At 42.2% G+C, this 16,697-nt stretch overlaps 1 protein-coding gene across 5 annotated transcripts in view; it reads right to left on the reverse strand.

Annotated features, from left to right (window-relative positions):
* Positions 1-688: 688 nt before the first annotated feature.
* foxp1b (forkhead box P1b) overlaps positions 689-16,697 on the reverse strand; it is a 170,573-nt gene continuing 154,564 nt past the window's right edge. For all 5 annotated transcript variants that reach the window (XM_083938877.1, XM_083938875.1, XM_083938876.1 and 2 more), the window contains 8 exons: positions 15,764-15,847; positions 11,339-11,543; positions 11,077-11,153; positions 10,324-10,425; positions 9,049-9,170; positions 8,139-8,208; positions 7,762-7,928; positions 689-5,210 (listed from right to left, as the gene is read on the reverse strand). In XM_083938877.1, the coding sequence (XP_083795003.1) occupies positions 5,066-5,210; positions 7,762-7,928; positions 8,139-8,208; positions 9,049-9,170; positions 10,324-10,425; positions 11,077-11,153; positions 11,339-11,543; positions 15,764-15,847 (972 nt within the window). In that variant the 3' untranslated portion in view covers positions 689-5,065. The remainder of the gene's footprint in view (positions 5,211-7,761; positions 7,929-8,138; positions 8,209-9,048; positions 9,171-10,323; positions 10,426-11,076; positions 11,154-11,338; positions 11,544-15,763; positions 15,848-16,697) is intronic.

The raw sequence follows: 16,697 nt of genomic DNA on the forward strand, positions 1-16,697 counted from the left end.
AGCCGAATTTTAAAAAAATGAGTTTGAGCCACTTTGCTGTAAACAGAACCTAATCACTGCTTCATCAATGTTTCATGCCAAATCGCTATATTTCCTTGTTTAAAATGGTCCGCAAGATGCAGTTCCTTTCCAAACCGCGACCAGCGCCAAACCTATTTTTAGCCTAAATGCGATACGTCCTCTCGACCAATCAGAATTCAGTGAGCGTTCTATGCGATCCAACATGGCGGCGTTCTGAAGCGGGAGAGTTTTTTGTTTCCTTTGTCCGTTCAACATTCAGACTGAGCCATGAACCATTTTGACAAGATACATTGAATATTAACCAAATGTGTGGGTCTGGGTAAAAAATATAATTTTCCTGAAAACTATTAAAATGGATTTATAGCGTTTTGGAAAAGAGCTCCTCATATATGTATACATATACAGGTAGAAAGTGCAGCTAGAGTCATTCCACAGCTGCAATGCGCCTGTCTCTTGCAAGGTGCAAACATGTTCTAGTAGAAACCCAAAATACAAGTATGTACCCGAAAATGAGCAAAATATGGCTCTTTTAATTTTTGATGCATTGAAGCTGTATAAGTGCTGCAAAAAGTCCATCCAATAAATGTATTCAAAATACTTGCAAACTGTGCAGCTCCGTGTTGCCACTCTGTAAAAAAGAGATACAATGAGAGACTTGGAGCAAATGATCTGAACAACCAGCATTTTATTGCATGTTTAGAATGCTCACATCAGTCATGGCCACTGACTATAACAGAGTGGTCTGCATCAGACAGACGAGGAATGATGAGGAGGTTACAGAGTGATGGACGTGATGAGCAATAATATTTCTCTCTAAAAAAAAAAAAACAGTAGAAAGAAATTACAGAGTACATCTTCAAAGAAAAAAGAAAGAGAAAGAAAAGCTGCTGCAGGATGAGAGCACCGTGACAGCTCCTGGGCTACCTCCCCCCTATCCTTTCCCCTCCTCTCTCCCTCCCTCCGTCTCCATCTGGAGAAAAAGTGTGGTGTGTGAGAAAGGGAGACAGAGGGGGGGCGGAATGACAGCAGGCTGGATGGTTGGTGATGGATGAAACAATGGTGTTTTTAGCTCGGGTGCCAGTGCATGATGTTGGGGGATCTGATGCCACACGGCCGCAGTTTGCAGGACATTAGTCTCCAGAAGCGTCTAACCTTTGACCTGCCTGCTGTGCTTAGTTTGACTCAATTACAATGACCCTAGAGATAAAAATATAAATATCTTGATGCCAAACAAAATGTGTTTTTTTACATGACATAGATGAGAAGGACACATCTTTGATGCTTGAGTGAAATGAACTTTTCAAAGGGAAAAAAAAAAACAGCATTTAACAATTTTCTTTACATCTTGGCACTGCATGTTTTTTTTCTTTTCCCTATTAATTTCATATAAAATATCGTTAGATTGATACACCCTTATATTATTACTGACCACTTAAAACATATTTCCCCCCTCCCCATCTCTGTGATCCTGGGATTAGTCATGCAAGATATCTCCGTCTTGTAGAGGAAATATACCTGTCTGCTCTTTTCTCAGAGCAGTAATCTTTAACATACAGCCACAGGAGGCAGTGGTTGGACCATCAAAAGAAGTATCAAAAAACAGCTTAACACAAAGAGGGAAAATCTGTACAAAATGCTTAGGTCAATGATAACAGAGAAAAGTCTGTTTTCTATATTACAGTTTAAAATCCAAAATCGGGGACAATTCCCCCCACCCCAACCCCAGTCTGCCCCTGCCCAGCTAACCCAGATGTCTGCATGGATGATGTGATTTTTTTTTTAGTCTTTTTTTTTTTAAAGCAAGGATTACTAAGTAAAATACATTTGCAGCACAGTTTGCTATTCCAATACATACAGCAGTTTTTCTCATAGCTATTTCATAGTAAATACAAAGCAGTCGCAATAAAGCAAACATTATAACACAAATGTATCTCGATTCTTAAAGAGAGAGAGAGAGATAGAGAGAGAGACAGAGAGAGAAAGAGAGAGAGAGAGAGAGAGAGAGAGGCTATACCCACATGTATGTACAACCTAATATTGGAACGCCCTTTAAACAACCCATCAGTACATCAGAGAACAGACTTTGACAGGATGGATGGTGCCACACACAGCTGGGTGATGTTTCCACAAACAAAAGGCCTGAGGTTTGGATTGGTTCGGCAACAAACAAAAAAAAGGATGAGACCTTTAAGATAAACAAGCTGTAATTTAAATTTTTTTTCTCTTTTTTTTTTTTATAATTTTCTCTCTACAGTATCAGACTACACATGCAAGACATACAGCTAAGTGCAACTGAGTGAAATGTTTCTTTTTTTAATTTAATTTAATCATTCCCTATAGGTTTGGACTGAGGTATGCGTACACACAGTTTTCTCATGCTGTTATCTTTAGTAATGTCAAGCTACACATGCTGAGAATGTTCTAATCTACCAGCGCCTTTTCTCCTTTTTGAATACCAAACAAACCAGCCAGATGACTGAGGGGTTTGTGGATGAGCTCGACCCTGTTCTCACGATCCTAGCATGGCTGTAACTGACCCATCCCACAGCTGCCTGGATATTTAATACAACTTCTGGAAACCACAGATTGCCCTTTTTCCTTTTTTAGTTAATGAGCAGTGAACTTAAAAGAAAAATATAATAATAACAAGAATAACTGCCATAAAGTACCTTGTACCCAGCTTATTAGTTGACAGGAGTGTTTTTTAATATAAAAAGTAATAAGTTGACAGAAACAAAACACAATCATAAAGTCTCACCAAAAGACGCTAAACCCCTAAAAAGTGGCATACAATCATTTCAAAGGATAAGAATGAAAAAGGAATAAAGAAGAGACACATTGAATCATTGTGTGGTCCAGTTGAAGTATAGAATCCGTTTCACATTGTTCTCTACAAAGCTTTTTTCCATTTACCAGTATATTTTCCCTCATAATCGATATACCATACCCTTTATGTTCAAATCTGCTCCTGACCAAAAAGCTCCCTTTTTCCACTCACTGGCCGAAACAAAGACTAAAAGTTTCCCTAATTTGGTCATCGTGTAGTCAGACTGGCAGCGCCTCCCATTCAGATTTGGTCACTGCAAACATTACTGCAGCTGTCCTGTTCAAGACACCCCCTTTGGTTTTTAGAAAAAGTGAATGAAAACACCAGTTTGAGGAGCATTTCACCCGATTCGATCTGCCACTGGCTCGATTGCAGCTGCTGAGATCGTCCAGTGGGAGAGAATGGAGGAGACATTATTTGGCCTTTTCTGCTATTGCATGGAACACACAACATTGACTTTGTAGTTTTTCTTTGGTAGTCACAGAACAAGATATTTAAACACATCAACAACAAAAAAGCCAAATAAAACATAAAATAATACTTATACTAATAATAAATAAAAGTGGTTGATTGCAGTCTTGGAATTCGTGGTCAAATTTAACTCCCTAACAAAGCTGGAATTATTGTCACTGCATCAAAAAGCCACATGTGGATCCCGTTCGGTTCAACTGAGGACTACAACTATTGGCTTTTTAGGTGACACTGAACGTCGAGGTACCCACATTCCCTAAATAGCATGTATTGTATGTTTGGGCTTTACGATGGCTGTCAAATGCTGGAATGTGCAATGTTTAGGTCTTATTGCAAGTCTTGGGATTTCTACCCTTGATTTAAAAGAACATATGCACTTCATGCGGTGTGCATTTTTAAACAAAACTTAAAACTGCTCATGCACGCGATACAAATAAAACTCCAGGGAATGCACGTTTATCTTTAAGCACTGAATGAAATTACAGCGTGGAAAAAGCAGACACGTTTGATTAACAATGACAGTTGTGTTCAGGAATCACAATTAGTTGGTCTAAATCATTATCTCTCCGGCACACACCTGACATTTTCATTTTGCTTGGAAAAACCCGGAGCTTGAAAGTGATCAGAAATTCTGTTGCAGCTCAACATGCTCTGCCATGAGGGGCTGTTTTAAAGTATAATTTCATAAGGATAAATCATAACCTGCATGATTTCTCTGTCATTCATTCGCATCTTAAATTAAACTTCATTGATGCGTGGAGAGAACCTTCATTACGAGTAGTGCATTGCCAATAGACTTCATGAACGGGAGGGGGAGGATGGGGAGGAAGGAGGGGGTGAGGGGCAGGCTACACGTCAGAGTGGTGACTTTTTTTTTGTTGAAGATTGTGGAATAAATGACAGAAAAATACTCCTTGGTATGTGACATTCTGCTTCATGTATGTGTTTTAAAAGAACAACATGAAAGGAAATCATAAACATTCATCATCAAGTGTTGACCACACAGAATCTCCACAGCATGGGCATGAGGTCTGATCAGTTTATAGAAATAAAAAGATGCAACATCAAAAACAGCATTGAATTGAAAAGACACATTATATTGATATTTTAGAACCTCTCACCCCTCAAAAAACAAAAATATACACCCAAATAAAAACAACATCCCTCCCACCCGAGATGGAATCAAACCAATGAGAAGTGTTGAAGGCAGTGACAATGAACAGAAGTCTGCGCTCGCTTCATTCACACACACCGTGTAAATTAAATGTCAGTCATTCTCTCTCCCTCTTGAGTTTGTGGTCAGACGTGTGTGTCTGAGAGAAGGAGAGAGAGAGAGAGAGAGAGCGAAGGGGGTGGGTGGGTGGGGAACACAACCCCTCTTGCAGCCCGCCGAGTGCAGTCCGTCCTGGCTGCGCGGCGAAGGTCTCTGACCTCGAAACACGTCGCCCCCGTACCAAACAAGTCCGTCCCACACATGAGTAGAAGAAGATTCACTTTTTAAGCTTTACTTAAATCAAAAGTAGAAAGGAAAAAAAAAAACCCACATATGGGGCGTATTCTGTGTGTGTTCTTGCTATGTATTGTAATGGCACTAAAAAGTTAAATGGGAGACATTTGAGAGCTGTCATCAGTGGCTGAGACTGCAGTTCAGTGTTTTTTTTTTAATCTGCGGAGGCTTTCTGTCTCCCAGATGACCCAGACTGCCTCTGCCTTTGAGGCTGGGGAGGGGGCGGGGCGGCGCTAGCCTTACAGCATGTCGTCGTGGCCCTGGTCGTCGTCGTAATCTCTGTGGTGATCAAAATCCGGACTGTGATTGGCGGTCGTTACCAGGGAGAGGGGCCCTTCGTGGTCTTCGGGGTCCAGTGGTTCCTCCTTAACGCTGATGTGATGCCTGGAGGAGGAGGGATAGGAAAAAAATGGTTCCAGTTCAGCTTAAATCCTTTCTTTTAAATAACCTTTCACATAGGCAGGCACACAGCAATACAGACCTGTGCTGATTCTGTTTATAAAGAAAGAAACAGGGGAACAAAAACAAATGTCTGGCTTCAATGAGGCTGTGAGTGGGGGCCTCACTGGTGCTGATGATAATTTCAGCTTTCTTTTGAGGTTTTCCAATCCCAGCAAAGCTGCAGGCTTTTTATTTTCATGACAACCGACAACAGGGTATTCACTTAGAATTGATAAATGAGGAAGATTAACAACGTGAGACGAGGAGAGTAGAGAATGGACTCTACGGAGCGAGTGGGCTGCCGTTGTCAGCCTCCTGGTGGCGGAGGATCAGCAGCGCGCTGTGTGTTCCCCTTCCTGCTCGTTAACATGCACAACCTGCGAGGCGGGTCTCCAGAGAACGACCCCGAGCCGGCTTCTATCATTAATCAACTTCAAGCAAACACAGCGACCAGACACCGCCGTACATGCTTTAAACTCCAGAATTAATGCATATTTTCAACCAAGTGTCAATAAGGGAAGAAAAGCGCTGGCAGGAAAGGCGCGCGAGGAGAGCAGCAGCAGCGGCACATTCGGCACAACACTGTGATAAGAAACAGAGCCCTTATGAGAATAATAACACTGTCACTTGTAAACAAGGCAAAAACATGAGCCCCCCCAGCTCACAGCCTGGGCAAAAGAGCCACTAAAGAGATGAGATCTGCCAAATTTCTCATTACAGAAACAGAGCAGGAATAAAGCAGAGGGGGAGAGGAGGCCTGGCTGTGGCAGAAAGGAATAATAAAAAAAAAAAAACATTATGAGCAGCTACAGGGGACTTGCCGCTCTAACCCGCGGTGCCAGGCTGCTGTAGTGGAGGTAGAGCAGTGTCAGGATGAGGCACTGGGCTCATTTACTACAACAACAAGGGACAACTGGCACATTCTTCATCACCAAAGCCTGCTTGATTTATTCACACCGGGATGTCTTGTGTGATTTGTAACAACTGTGATGGAGACACTCATATGCTAATGAGCTGACAGATTTTTGTGTGAATTATAAAAAGGGGGAAAAAGTAAAGTCAGCTTTTCTATCATTTTCACATCAAAGTAACTCCACAAGTACCGTCGCCTCAGGTCTGACTCTGTGGCTGCAGGGCAGACATGAAATTGTTATTATTATGCTATTGAACTGCATGCTGATTCTACACTTTGCTTATAATTAGCCTTCTCTGGATTCTCATCTGGCTGTTTAAGAGAAGTGATCTGGTTTTAAAAAGCTGTGTCCTGTCAACCAGCAGCACCACACTGGCACATGTGGAAAACACATGTTACACAGGGAATAGTGGTGACAAACTTGTATTTGAAACAGGGTGAGGCAGGGATGTTAGTCACACATGTTAGTTTATCGCTTATTCTCCGAGCAAGAGATGACTTGTGACTAGTGACAGTGCATATGTAACATGTGATGCTCAATCCGTAGGCACAAAACACTGCGTTTATTTTGTAAATAAGAGAGTAAAGTTCTTTAAAAGCAAATGAAAACAGATTTAACTCATGTTGTGCTTGCATGAAGCTTATAGACATAATTATCTAAAAAGAGTTTGTGAGCTCCATCAGCCTAAAGATAGAAACAGAGGGGCAGAGGGAGAAGCAGGCTGCCTTTAGGCCAGCACACCCATCCTGTCTCTGCCTTTCCTGTTCCACAGCCATGCTCAGAGCTATGTTCACAGTGATTAGGGATGGCACTTTCCTCCATTTGGCCAGGAGCTCATTACTGCACCTTTTTTGTTTTCAGGCACAATTTCCCCCAAGCTCAGACATTTCAGGAGGCCATCCCCGAGTCGGTGGTCTGCCCCCACATCTGGAAACGATGCAGCGTTAGCTGTATTATTTTAGGCTTCAAACAACTTAGCAGACACTCCTATACAACAAGTGAACGGGGAGCTGTGGTTTCCAGGCCGACCGCAACTTTCCTACATGAGAATCTTGGATGATGTCCTCCAGACTAATTACGCTTTTGTGCTGTTTTTTTCTTTCAGCAGCTCAGAGGCGTTTGTGAATGTGTTGCGGCTTGCGTTTCACTGTGTCGGAGCCAACAGCTCTGTCACTCGGCGTTCTGGCATTTTGTAAATATTTTAACAAATTGGAATGCTGATTATGGCAGGACTCAGACAGACAGCAGGACACATAAAGGAGAGTTCATAAACTCGCTGTTACAATAACAGGGGCTTTCTTCCTTTAAAAAGGTGGAGTTTCCTTTTTCTGCTGGGAGGCCAGCCATAGCTTTGGCCATGACCCCACGCACCACTCTAATATCATCCCACTTCACTATATTTATTATCCTCATTGTTTCTGTTTCATCTGATGCCATGTTTGAGGTAATTTCAGAGCACTTTGAGTGGGCACTGAAATAATTTTCTTTCTAAATCTATTTAGACTGTTGAAACTCTCTGCATCTCTTCACTTCTCTTACAAAGACTAGGGTGGAGATAAAAAAGCGTGTGTGCCACTCACATAGCTGGCAGGGGCGAGCGTCCCGGGCTGCTGTCACTGCCGTTGCTGTTTCCATGGTCCATCGCTCCATTCATCTCCTCGCGGATGGCGTTAGCCAGGGAGTGGAGGGTGGGACTTCCAATGGAAGCAGTAGTGTATAGAGGTATGTTGTTTTCTGCCATTGAAGCCTGAAAAGGAAAGCCCGAAGCGTTAAATGTGAAAAGGAAGAGAGTTGTCAGCACTTTCTCAGTTGCCCATCACTCTTTTCACACCGGTACATCACCTTAAAAACAAAGAGTGAGTGACTGGGCACATGAGATGGAGAGAGACTTCTGTGTTTTTTTTTTTTTTAAGTTCTGAGTGAGGCAGCTAAAGATGAGGTCATTCTTTATTCTTACCTGGAAGGCAGCAGAGAGAGTCGGACCATAGCCCAAGCTGGTCTGAATGTTCTTCACTAAGGCTGGACTTCTGCAAACAGAACAACTCAATTACAACCACAGACCCGTGTCTCACCTAGCATTCATTCCACAGCTACAGTATCTTATTTCATAAAAAGAAATCAATGCACTTTGTAAAAGAACTAAATACATTTACTGGTGTAGTAATGTGGCTATAGTTCTAAGATGGTCAATCACCTGACAAAACCACAAAACTATCTTCAACACTTTGAGAAGAAAGAACAGGTTGATGGAAGCAGATCTTGTGAAAGCATGATGCATGAAGCTAAACACAAAAAGCATGATGACAGCAGGAGGTGTGTGGGGGGGTCATGCAGGTGGGGGCTGGGCCTCCGTAGTTTGCAGGGCAGGCGGGAGTGCTTACTGTACAAACAGCTCTTCAAAGTTCTCAGCAGTGGCGTATTTCCGAGGACGGCCTCGTTGTATGTGCCGGCCGCGCTTAAACTCCTCATCATCAACTGTCCAAAAGGACCCAAACTCATCCTCTACTCTCACAAAGCATTTATGCAGGGAAAGGTTGGTGCGAATGGCACCCTGGGAAAGCAAACCAGCAGGAAGGGGGGACAGCCAGATGCAGATGCAGTGATCAGCAGGACAGACAGAAGATGGGCACACAGACAGACAGAAACAGGGAAGAGGGGGGAGAGGGTGAGGATCAAAATGAAAATAAGCCATTGTGGGTTATGAGGCTTCACCAAAAAGGCTTCTGAAAGCATGAAGGAGAGGCACACCAAAGCAAGCGGGGACCTTGGACGTAATGGCACACAGACAATGAGATGGAGCATCAGCCTCTACCCATCAGTGAACGGTGAGACAGACGCTGGTCAGGGCTCAAAAAGGCCAAACCTACCCACTGATCTTTTGAGGCCGTCTCTTTTGGAACTCTATTTCGTCCACTGTCCACACAGCACCTTTAACGTTTTCTACTCGCACAAAACACTTGTGAAGACTAAGATTATGCCGGACTGCATTCTGCAGTTGGTGTAAAAACAAAGAGAGAAAGAAAAGGTTGCTATCAGTACAGTAAACATGTCTGTATGGGAAGAAAAAAAAAAAAATCTCATATCAAAGAAGAAATATTATGACAGGCACTGGATGAAACCTGAATGAAAACAATAAATAAACCACAATGTTATTGGCAGTAAATGGCCCTGAAGTTTCAGATGACTTCAACAACACATAAATATTTATTGGTCTCCATGGCAATGCAGTTAGTGACATCCTTTTTTCCCCCTCATAATCCATAAAACAGCTTTTTCTGATGGGACAGATATAGAAAATGAACTTTATCCTTTATGTTCACCAACTAAGGAAAAGGTTCTGCTTATTTCTTCATTACAAGGTGATAAAACAGCTATTAAAACGCAAATACAAATCATTTAGGCATGAAAGTAGACCTTCATATACTATCCCTTTGTTATTGCAGGAGCTATGCTGAGTGCATGTGTATACAATGAGTGTGTGTAAAGAGAGAGAGAGCTGTGGAATTCAGCGGTTGTAACACCAATGTGCCCCTATGGAAGGGCTGTCAGTAAGTGTGAGGGCTGATGGAGGACAGGGGTGGAGCAGGGTAGTGGTAAATTGTGTGTGTCTGTGTGTGTGTGTGTGTGTGTGTGTGTGTGTGTGTGTGTGTGTGTGTGTTTGTTAGAGAGAGAGACAAATCAGCTAAGCCTTAGGAGAGGCTTTCAATGCTTCATCATTCAAATCTAAGATTGAAGAAGAGAGCTGTTTTGTTTTCGGTGTGTGTGTGTGTGTGTGTGTGTGTGTGTGTGTGTGTGTTTATGGCCTGATGGAAAACTGAGTGTTCCTTCTGAAGTGAGTGTGAGGGGCTCAGCCAGGAGTCACTGGCAGAGCACCGCTATGTTAAACTAATGCCACCCACCACCAGAACATCCCCACATATTACAGGGAGAATGTTTCTTTTATTTCTCTCTCTCTCTCAACTCGTTTTTCTACGTGGTCCATATTGTTTGTTTAAAGGGTGTTTCATTTGGACAGAATAAGTGAAGTATTGTTATGTGTTTGGGTAAAGGTTCATTTATAAAAAGGTATTATGCCTAATTTTCCCCAACATCAATACAATGTCTCCTTCTCTAGTTGCATTAAAGAGGAACAGCAGAATTACCTTCCACGTCGCTGCGTTGCGCCTAAAATATGCGAACATTCGTGTGAACCAGTTGTAGATTTCGTTTAGTGTTAGCTGCTTTTCTGGAGATTCGAGGATTGCCTGCATGAGGAAAAGTGACAGAAACAAACATTTACTATTTTGCTTCCTTCACAAAGTGATCAATAATTCACAAGAGACATGCAGGTTTGTGTGTTCCCTCGAGAAAAACACAGACAAGCAGCAAAGAAAATGCCTATGCAAAGAAGTCTCCTGCACTTCTCATTCAAAACGGAAGATTTGAATATATTTTCTTTTGTGGGTGTAAATGAAGGGCAAGCGAAAACATTTCTCAGGCAGATTACAGAGCAGCAATTATGGCCGGCTCAGATTAATTCCTGAGATCCCAGATTACTGTGGCCCAGCGATAATTGACTGGCCATCTTAAAACAGGTTCATCCCTACTGTTGTGTGAAATGAATTTGGTAATAATCACAGCCACTGAAATGCTTAATCAAATGCAATTGTCAAATGTGGCTGTTATTTTGAATTCTGTACGCATTCTTGCACTCATTTGAAGATGGTTAATCTGCTCCTCTGTCTAAATTGCATTCGCAGTTTAACAAGGAAGGGACGGAGAAATAACTCAAACAAATGTAGTATGTGGCTTTCTAAATAGCTGAGTGCATATCTGCTGTGTTTCTTTCTCTAACTAGGCAGGCTGCAGGATGTTTAAATCGGGACACAATGAAAAGCATGAGCAAGAGTCCTTACCTGTCTTATCAGTGAGGCGTACGTGAACGGCGGTCTAACATCTGCATTCATGTAAAACTCTTTGTTCTGACTGAGATCTGAATACAGGGAACAAACACAAACTATATCAACATGGAATCAAATGATCAGGTGTGACTAGTAATGTCTTAGGAGTGGCTGATAACACAAATATCATTGTGTGTGTATAAACAGATACAGTAACGTGTCAGTGACTGACTGACTTTATCTAAACCTGTGAGTATGTGTGTTCCTCCTGCAGTACCTGGAGAGATGGGCATGTTGTATTTATCCGAGTAGCGCCGTCGCATGGGGCCCATGCTGTGGAGGCTGTTGGCTGTTATGACAGAGTGAGTCTGGGACAGGGGTGTGAGGGGTGCTGTGGGTGTGGTGGGGGTCTGGGGCAAGCTCAGAGGAGAAGAGGCATCAGGGGCCGATTTGGACAATGTGACGTTGGACACCAAGTTGAGCTGGAAGACAAAACAAACAGAGCAACATAGACAGTTAGTCCACTAATTACCCCTGTGTCCAAACGCCTCATTGACTATGCATTTCTCCTCTCTAATTGCTGGCGGGCCCTGAGATGATCCATGAACGTTCCCTAAATGTTTGGAAAAACAACCCCGGAGCCCCCCTCCTCCACTCCCCACCTCCTCTATTTTTCACACTCTGCCCTCTCCCCCCTCTCTTTCTCTCTTGTTTCCGTGTCAGGCCTGCTCCCAGTTCTCTGTTTCACAGCCTTTGTTTAATAATTTGTCCCTCTAGTCCTGTTTGGACAAGACACACCCCCACCTCATCCACCGCAGCATGGTAACTTGTGAGGGTTGAGTAGAAAAGTGAAGATTGGCTGCCGGGACAGCTCTGAAAAATGACAGTGTGGTTCTCACCTACCGCTGAGCAGCCCCGCTAATAAGGCAGCCAGAGGAAGAAGCCAATCTGGGCTAATTACAAGCTGAAATTGTATTGTGAGGACTCTAATTAGGAGCTGCTTATGGAGGTGATCCGATGATTAACTACTGTATCTGACTGACCTCCATCATCAGGGCTACGATGGACGTGGTAAGGATGGCCTCACAGCATTTCCACTACACTGAAGCCTGTGAGTGTGGATGGGTTGGTCGGACTAAGGAGAAGCAGGGATTTAAGTAATAATGGCTACAAGGTAAACTAATTATGGCAAGTGCTCCAAAGGTATAGCATGGCTTCAAGCAGTTGTGGCGGCTCTGAGCCAAACGCCAAGCCTCCGTGATGGAGCAGCAGTCAAGTGGAAAATTCTAGCCTGACCCCCTGCTCCAGCTATTAATTGGCAGGAAAACTAATGACACATATACATATTCCCACAAAATTGTTCTAATTGCTAATTTGCCGTAGGAGGCGAGTATCCAAATTAAACATGACTTCAGACTGTGAGAAAAAGAAAGCAGAGAGAGAGAGAGAGAGAGAAGAGAGAGAGAGAGAGAGAGAGAGAGAGAGAGAGAGAGAGAGAGAGAGAGAGAGAGAGAGAGAGAGAGAGAGAGAGAGAGAGAGAGAGAGAGAGAGAGAGAGAGAGAGAGAGAGAGAGAGAGAGAGAGAGAGAGAGAGAGAGAGAGAGAGAGAGAGAGATGGAGAGCTGGAAGTAGGGAGGAGGAGGACACATCTCATCTTTGACAACATTTGTTGATTATAAGCCGGACAAACAGGTGACAGTGAACAGACATGTGAGTGTACAAAGCAACACAGATCCAGTTAACTGATTATTTTACATTTTATGAACATTCATTACCAACAGATAAAACTAAGACATCATAAATCTGAGATTTGCATCCCCACATACCAGTTTTGGCATGAAACTTTTGTTTTATTTCTTATAAATTGACATTGATATTTATGTTTTCTTATTTTACACTATAACAGACACGTGTCCAACTCCTCACAATGTCTCTTTATGTTCAGGAGGCTGAACTCTGGCTTTCTGGCAGAGTCTGCTCAAATAATTTGGATTGCCCAAATGTAGACTGCATCCTTACAACAGCAGCAGAAGACGTGTTATTTTTAAATCATGAACAAAATAAATCACACTTGGGTTTGTTTGTTTCTGACACAATGCTATCAATAGAATGGGGCTGCGGTGTTGACTTCTCTTCCTGTGGATTAGCAGGCTTTGTTTCATGTTTCATCCATATTCCCTGGCCATAAACACAGAGAGGCTTCAACAATAGGCCAGACAGGCTGGTAATAGCCTTGCCTTTGTTTGCCTCACCATTTGGGCTCACTCCAGTGCCTAGACAAAATGAGACTTCAGACTGAAATTAATTAAATGGTAATTGGTGATCTAATTATACTGGCTTTGACTCGGCAAGCTGCTAAAGAAAATAAACAAAAAGTCCCTCCTTAATTATGTATGGCGTAAAAGGTCAGATTTCTGACAAGAATGCTTAGTGACGCCGAGTGCAGACAACCCCCCACCCCCCGCACACACACACACACACACACACACACACACACACACACACACACACACACACACACACACACACACACACACACACACACACACACACACACACACACACACACACACACACACACACACACACACACACACACACACACACACACACACACACACACACACACACACACACACACACACACACACACACACGCGGAGGCAAATACAAACACAGGCATACACACACAGAAACAGGCTCTGCTAATGTGGCATATTTTGTTTTGATCTTTCCCCGCTCCCATCCACCTCAGAAAATGAATCCTATTCATTTGACGTGGTGCATGCACAGTATCAGTTTGTTTGTCTTTAATTATAACTAAATGTAAACCAGCTACTTTGCTATGACAGTTGGCTACTTATACACGGCTTTATAAATTGCAACAGCACAGAACGTCAGAAGAGCAGAACTAGCAATTACTGGAGAACACAATTGTTTCTTCTGAGAATGCTTTCGATCTGCATCTGCTCAAAGGAGTTTTTTTCAGTGGCCACCTCTGATGCCACAATCTCACTAAAACCTCAGTGGGGCCACGGGCTCTGACCTGTGTAAGTCCACCACTCACCCAGCCAAAGCCAGACATATTTATCATAGCAGCTCGCAGCAGGCAAAGTGGTGCTGGAGAATGGGAGTCTATTTATTTGAATAAAAATCCCAGCTTGCCCCCTTGAGAGTGTTAACGCTGAGCTCTGACACAGCCATTCTCACAGGCCCCGGGGAGAGAGGAGAGGTAGTGAACTCAAGATGCTATCTGCCGCTGCTACCACTTTTCATATACAAATGTCCTTGTGTCAGAGCCCTCATTTTGCTCTCTAATCTACACCATCAGTGTGTGTGACACACGCAGCTTTAACAGACGGCCTATTGTCGTTAGACATCTCCAGGCGCTTCATGTTGGTGCGTCAATAGCTTCCTCTCTGACTGTAAATAAATGATCCAAGCTGCACAGTGTGCGAAGAGACAAGACTCCTTCCTGTATATATAAGATTCACGCCTGCAGTAAAATGATCTCTGAATGAACTGTCATACGGACTGAAATATGGTGGGGAGGCCCCTTCTTAAACATGACTAAATAGCTCAGACACTTCAATGCCATATGTTAAGCCCTTGCCCCTATAGCATAGGGATTAAGCAGTAGGCTTTATGGCATGGCATATATTAAGAGTGATAAGCATGATGTCTGGAATGTGTCAAGAAGATAATAAATTGATCTGTGTGTACATTAATCCAAAATTTCAGTTGTTCACCTGCAGAAAATGTGGTTGAATCATCAGTGAGACAGTTTTACTTCTGTTTTTGTTTCTACAACATTTTAGTTAAAACTACAAATTAAAATAACTTGAAAAAAGTTGTTGAGATGTTTTTGCATAGAAACAGTTACATTACGTTTTTGTTTTTCTTACGTTTTTGATTAACGCTGAATGTTTAGCCAAAATGAAATACACCATTGCCCAAGATTAGCCTAGAAAGATGTCTGAAGGTATTTTCTGAATTTGTACACCCTATATGAGGATTCAAATATCCCCAGGAAAGCATCTCCTATGATAGAAAAATGAATATGAAAATCAAAATCAGCAGGTGGTACTGACACCTATATATTCATGACATCAGCTAGCAAGCAGTCGTCAGTGACTCATATCTTACACATACATATCAATCAAGCAGTAATGACTTATTTTAGGCCCCTAATTGAAATATTACAATTTTTACAATTGTTGCACGATGCACTATTGTTAATCTTTTTTTCATTGTTCGACATGCGTTAGCATGAATTTGTCATATACTTCATGTTATCTGGCAGGAAAACATTTTTTAAAAGCACTTAAAATAAATCTTTGATTTGAACTCTTTATTAAATAGAATGTCTATTATTATTACAATATTTCTATTTTCCTCTGCATCTTTCCTGTCTGCCCAAACAGGCTCTGGTGCTCCGAAGCTGTTACAGTGTGTGCATCCAGTTCATCACAGACACCAAATTGAATCTCGGATGTCAGCAGATGTGGTCCAAACAATATTTACTGCCTCCCTCTAGAGAACAGCTGTTTTTATTTAGCAGATAAATAAGAAGATGGAGGAAGGGATTAATGAATACATGTGTGCAAATTAAGACAAACGAAAGCATGGGGGAGGGAGGGACACGATAGAGACAGAGAAAGAGAGAGAGTGAGAGAGAGAAGTATGACAGGGCTGCTGCTCACCGGCTGTGGGATGGCTTTGGGTTCCGTGGACTTGACATGAAGGTGCGCCATCATAGCTTGCAGTCGCTCTTTGTCTTTCGATAGCTGTAATGAGAAAAGAGAACACATTGCATTTTTTATGAACAAAAGAAAAAAAATCAATTCCTCTGCTTTTATTAATTCCATACATCCCTTAGCAGTGAAGGCATCTTTTATAATGCTTGAACAAATCACTCTTTCTTTCACTTGGGACCATCTATTTATTTGTTTAGAAAAACCTCTTTTGGAAGCCGTCAACAACTCTGCACTTGAGACAATCTAACTACAGTCTCCAACTCAAGGTTAAAATACACTGCGTCTCATTTTCAATAACATGCCCAGGCCCTTTCTACCTGTCTGAATCTCAGCGCTGTCTTAGCTGCCAGCTTAAATTATGGTGATAGGCTGCATGCTAAGGAAGTCTGTGTCTGATAAAGCTTTGCTCAATCCCTCTGGATAATACGCCACCAGAGCGGAAATAACAGGAAGCTGGTGTGGTGTACTGTTTGAGCAACTTGACTCTCGTTGTTTAAGGTTAACCTGCATTAAACCACAATTGTTTTATACTCATTATTACCAATTTTTGGTGTATTAAAATGTGAACCACCAATAATTGCTGCATAAAATCTGGAATACATTAAATGTGATACTGTATTTGCTTTGTACAGCAGCTAATTAATAAAAAAACTGTTTAATGGGATGGTTGGTTTTATTTTTCCCAGTGATACTAACAAATACAGTACGTGCAAACTTACATTATCATTGTGTTCACCAATCTCCCCCTCTAATGGAGTGACAGTGAACCATGTCTTTTTTCCACAAGTGCATTCTTAATGTAGACATGCAGAAAAAGACAATGGAAGATAACACATGGGGGAAATGGTATTAAAACCACTGATTATCAAACATTTCCTGT

This window comes from Echiichthys vipera (genome assembly GCF_963691815.1).
Source record: "Echiichthys vipera genome assembly, chromosome: X".
NCBI classification, from domain to species: Eukaryota; Metazoa; Chordata; class Actinopteri; order Perciformes; family Trachinidae; genus Echiichthys; species Echiichthys vipera.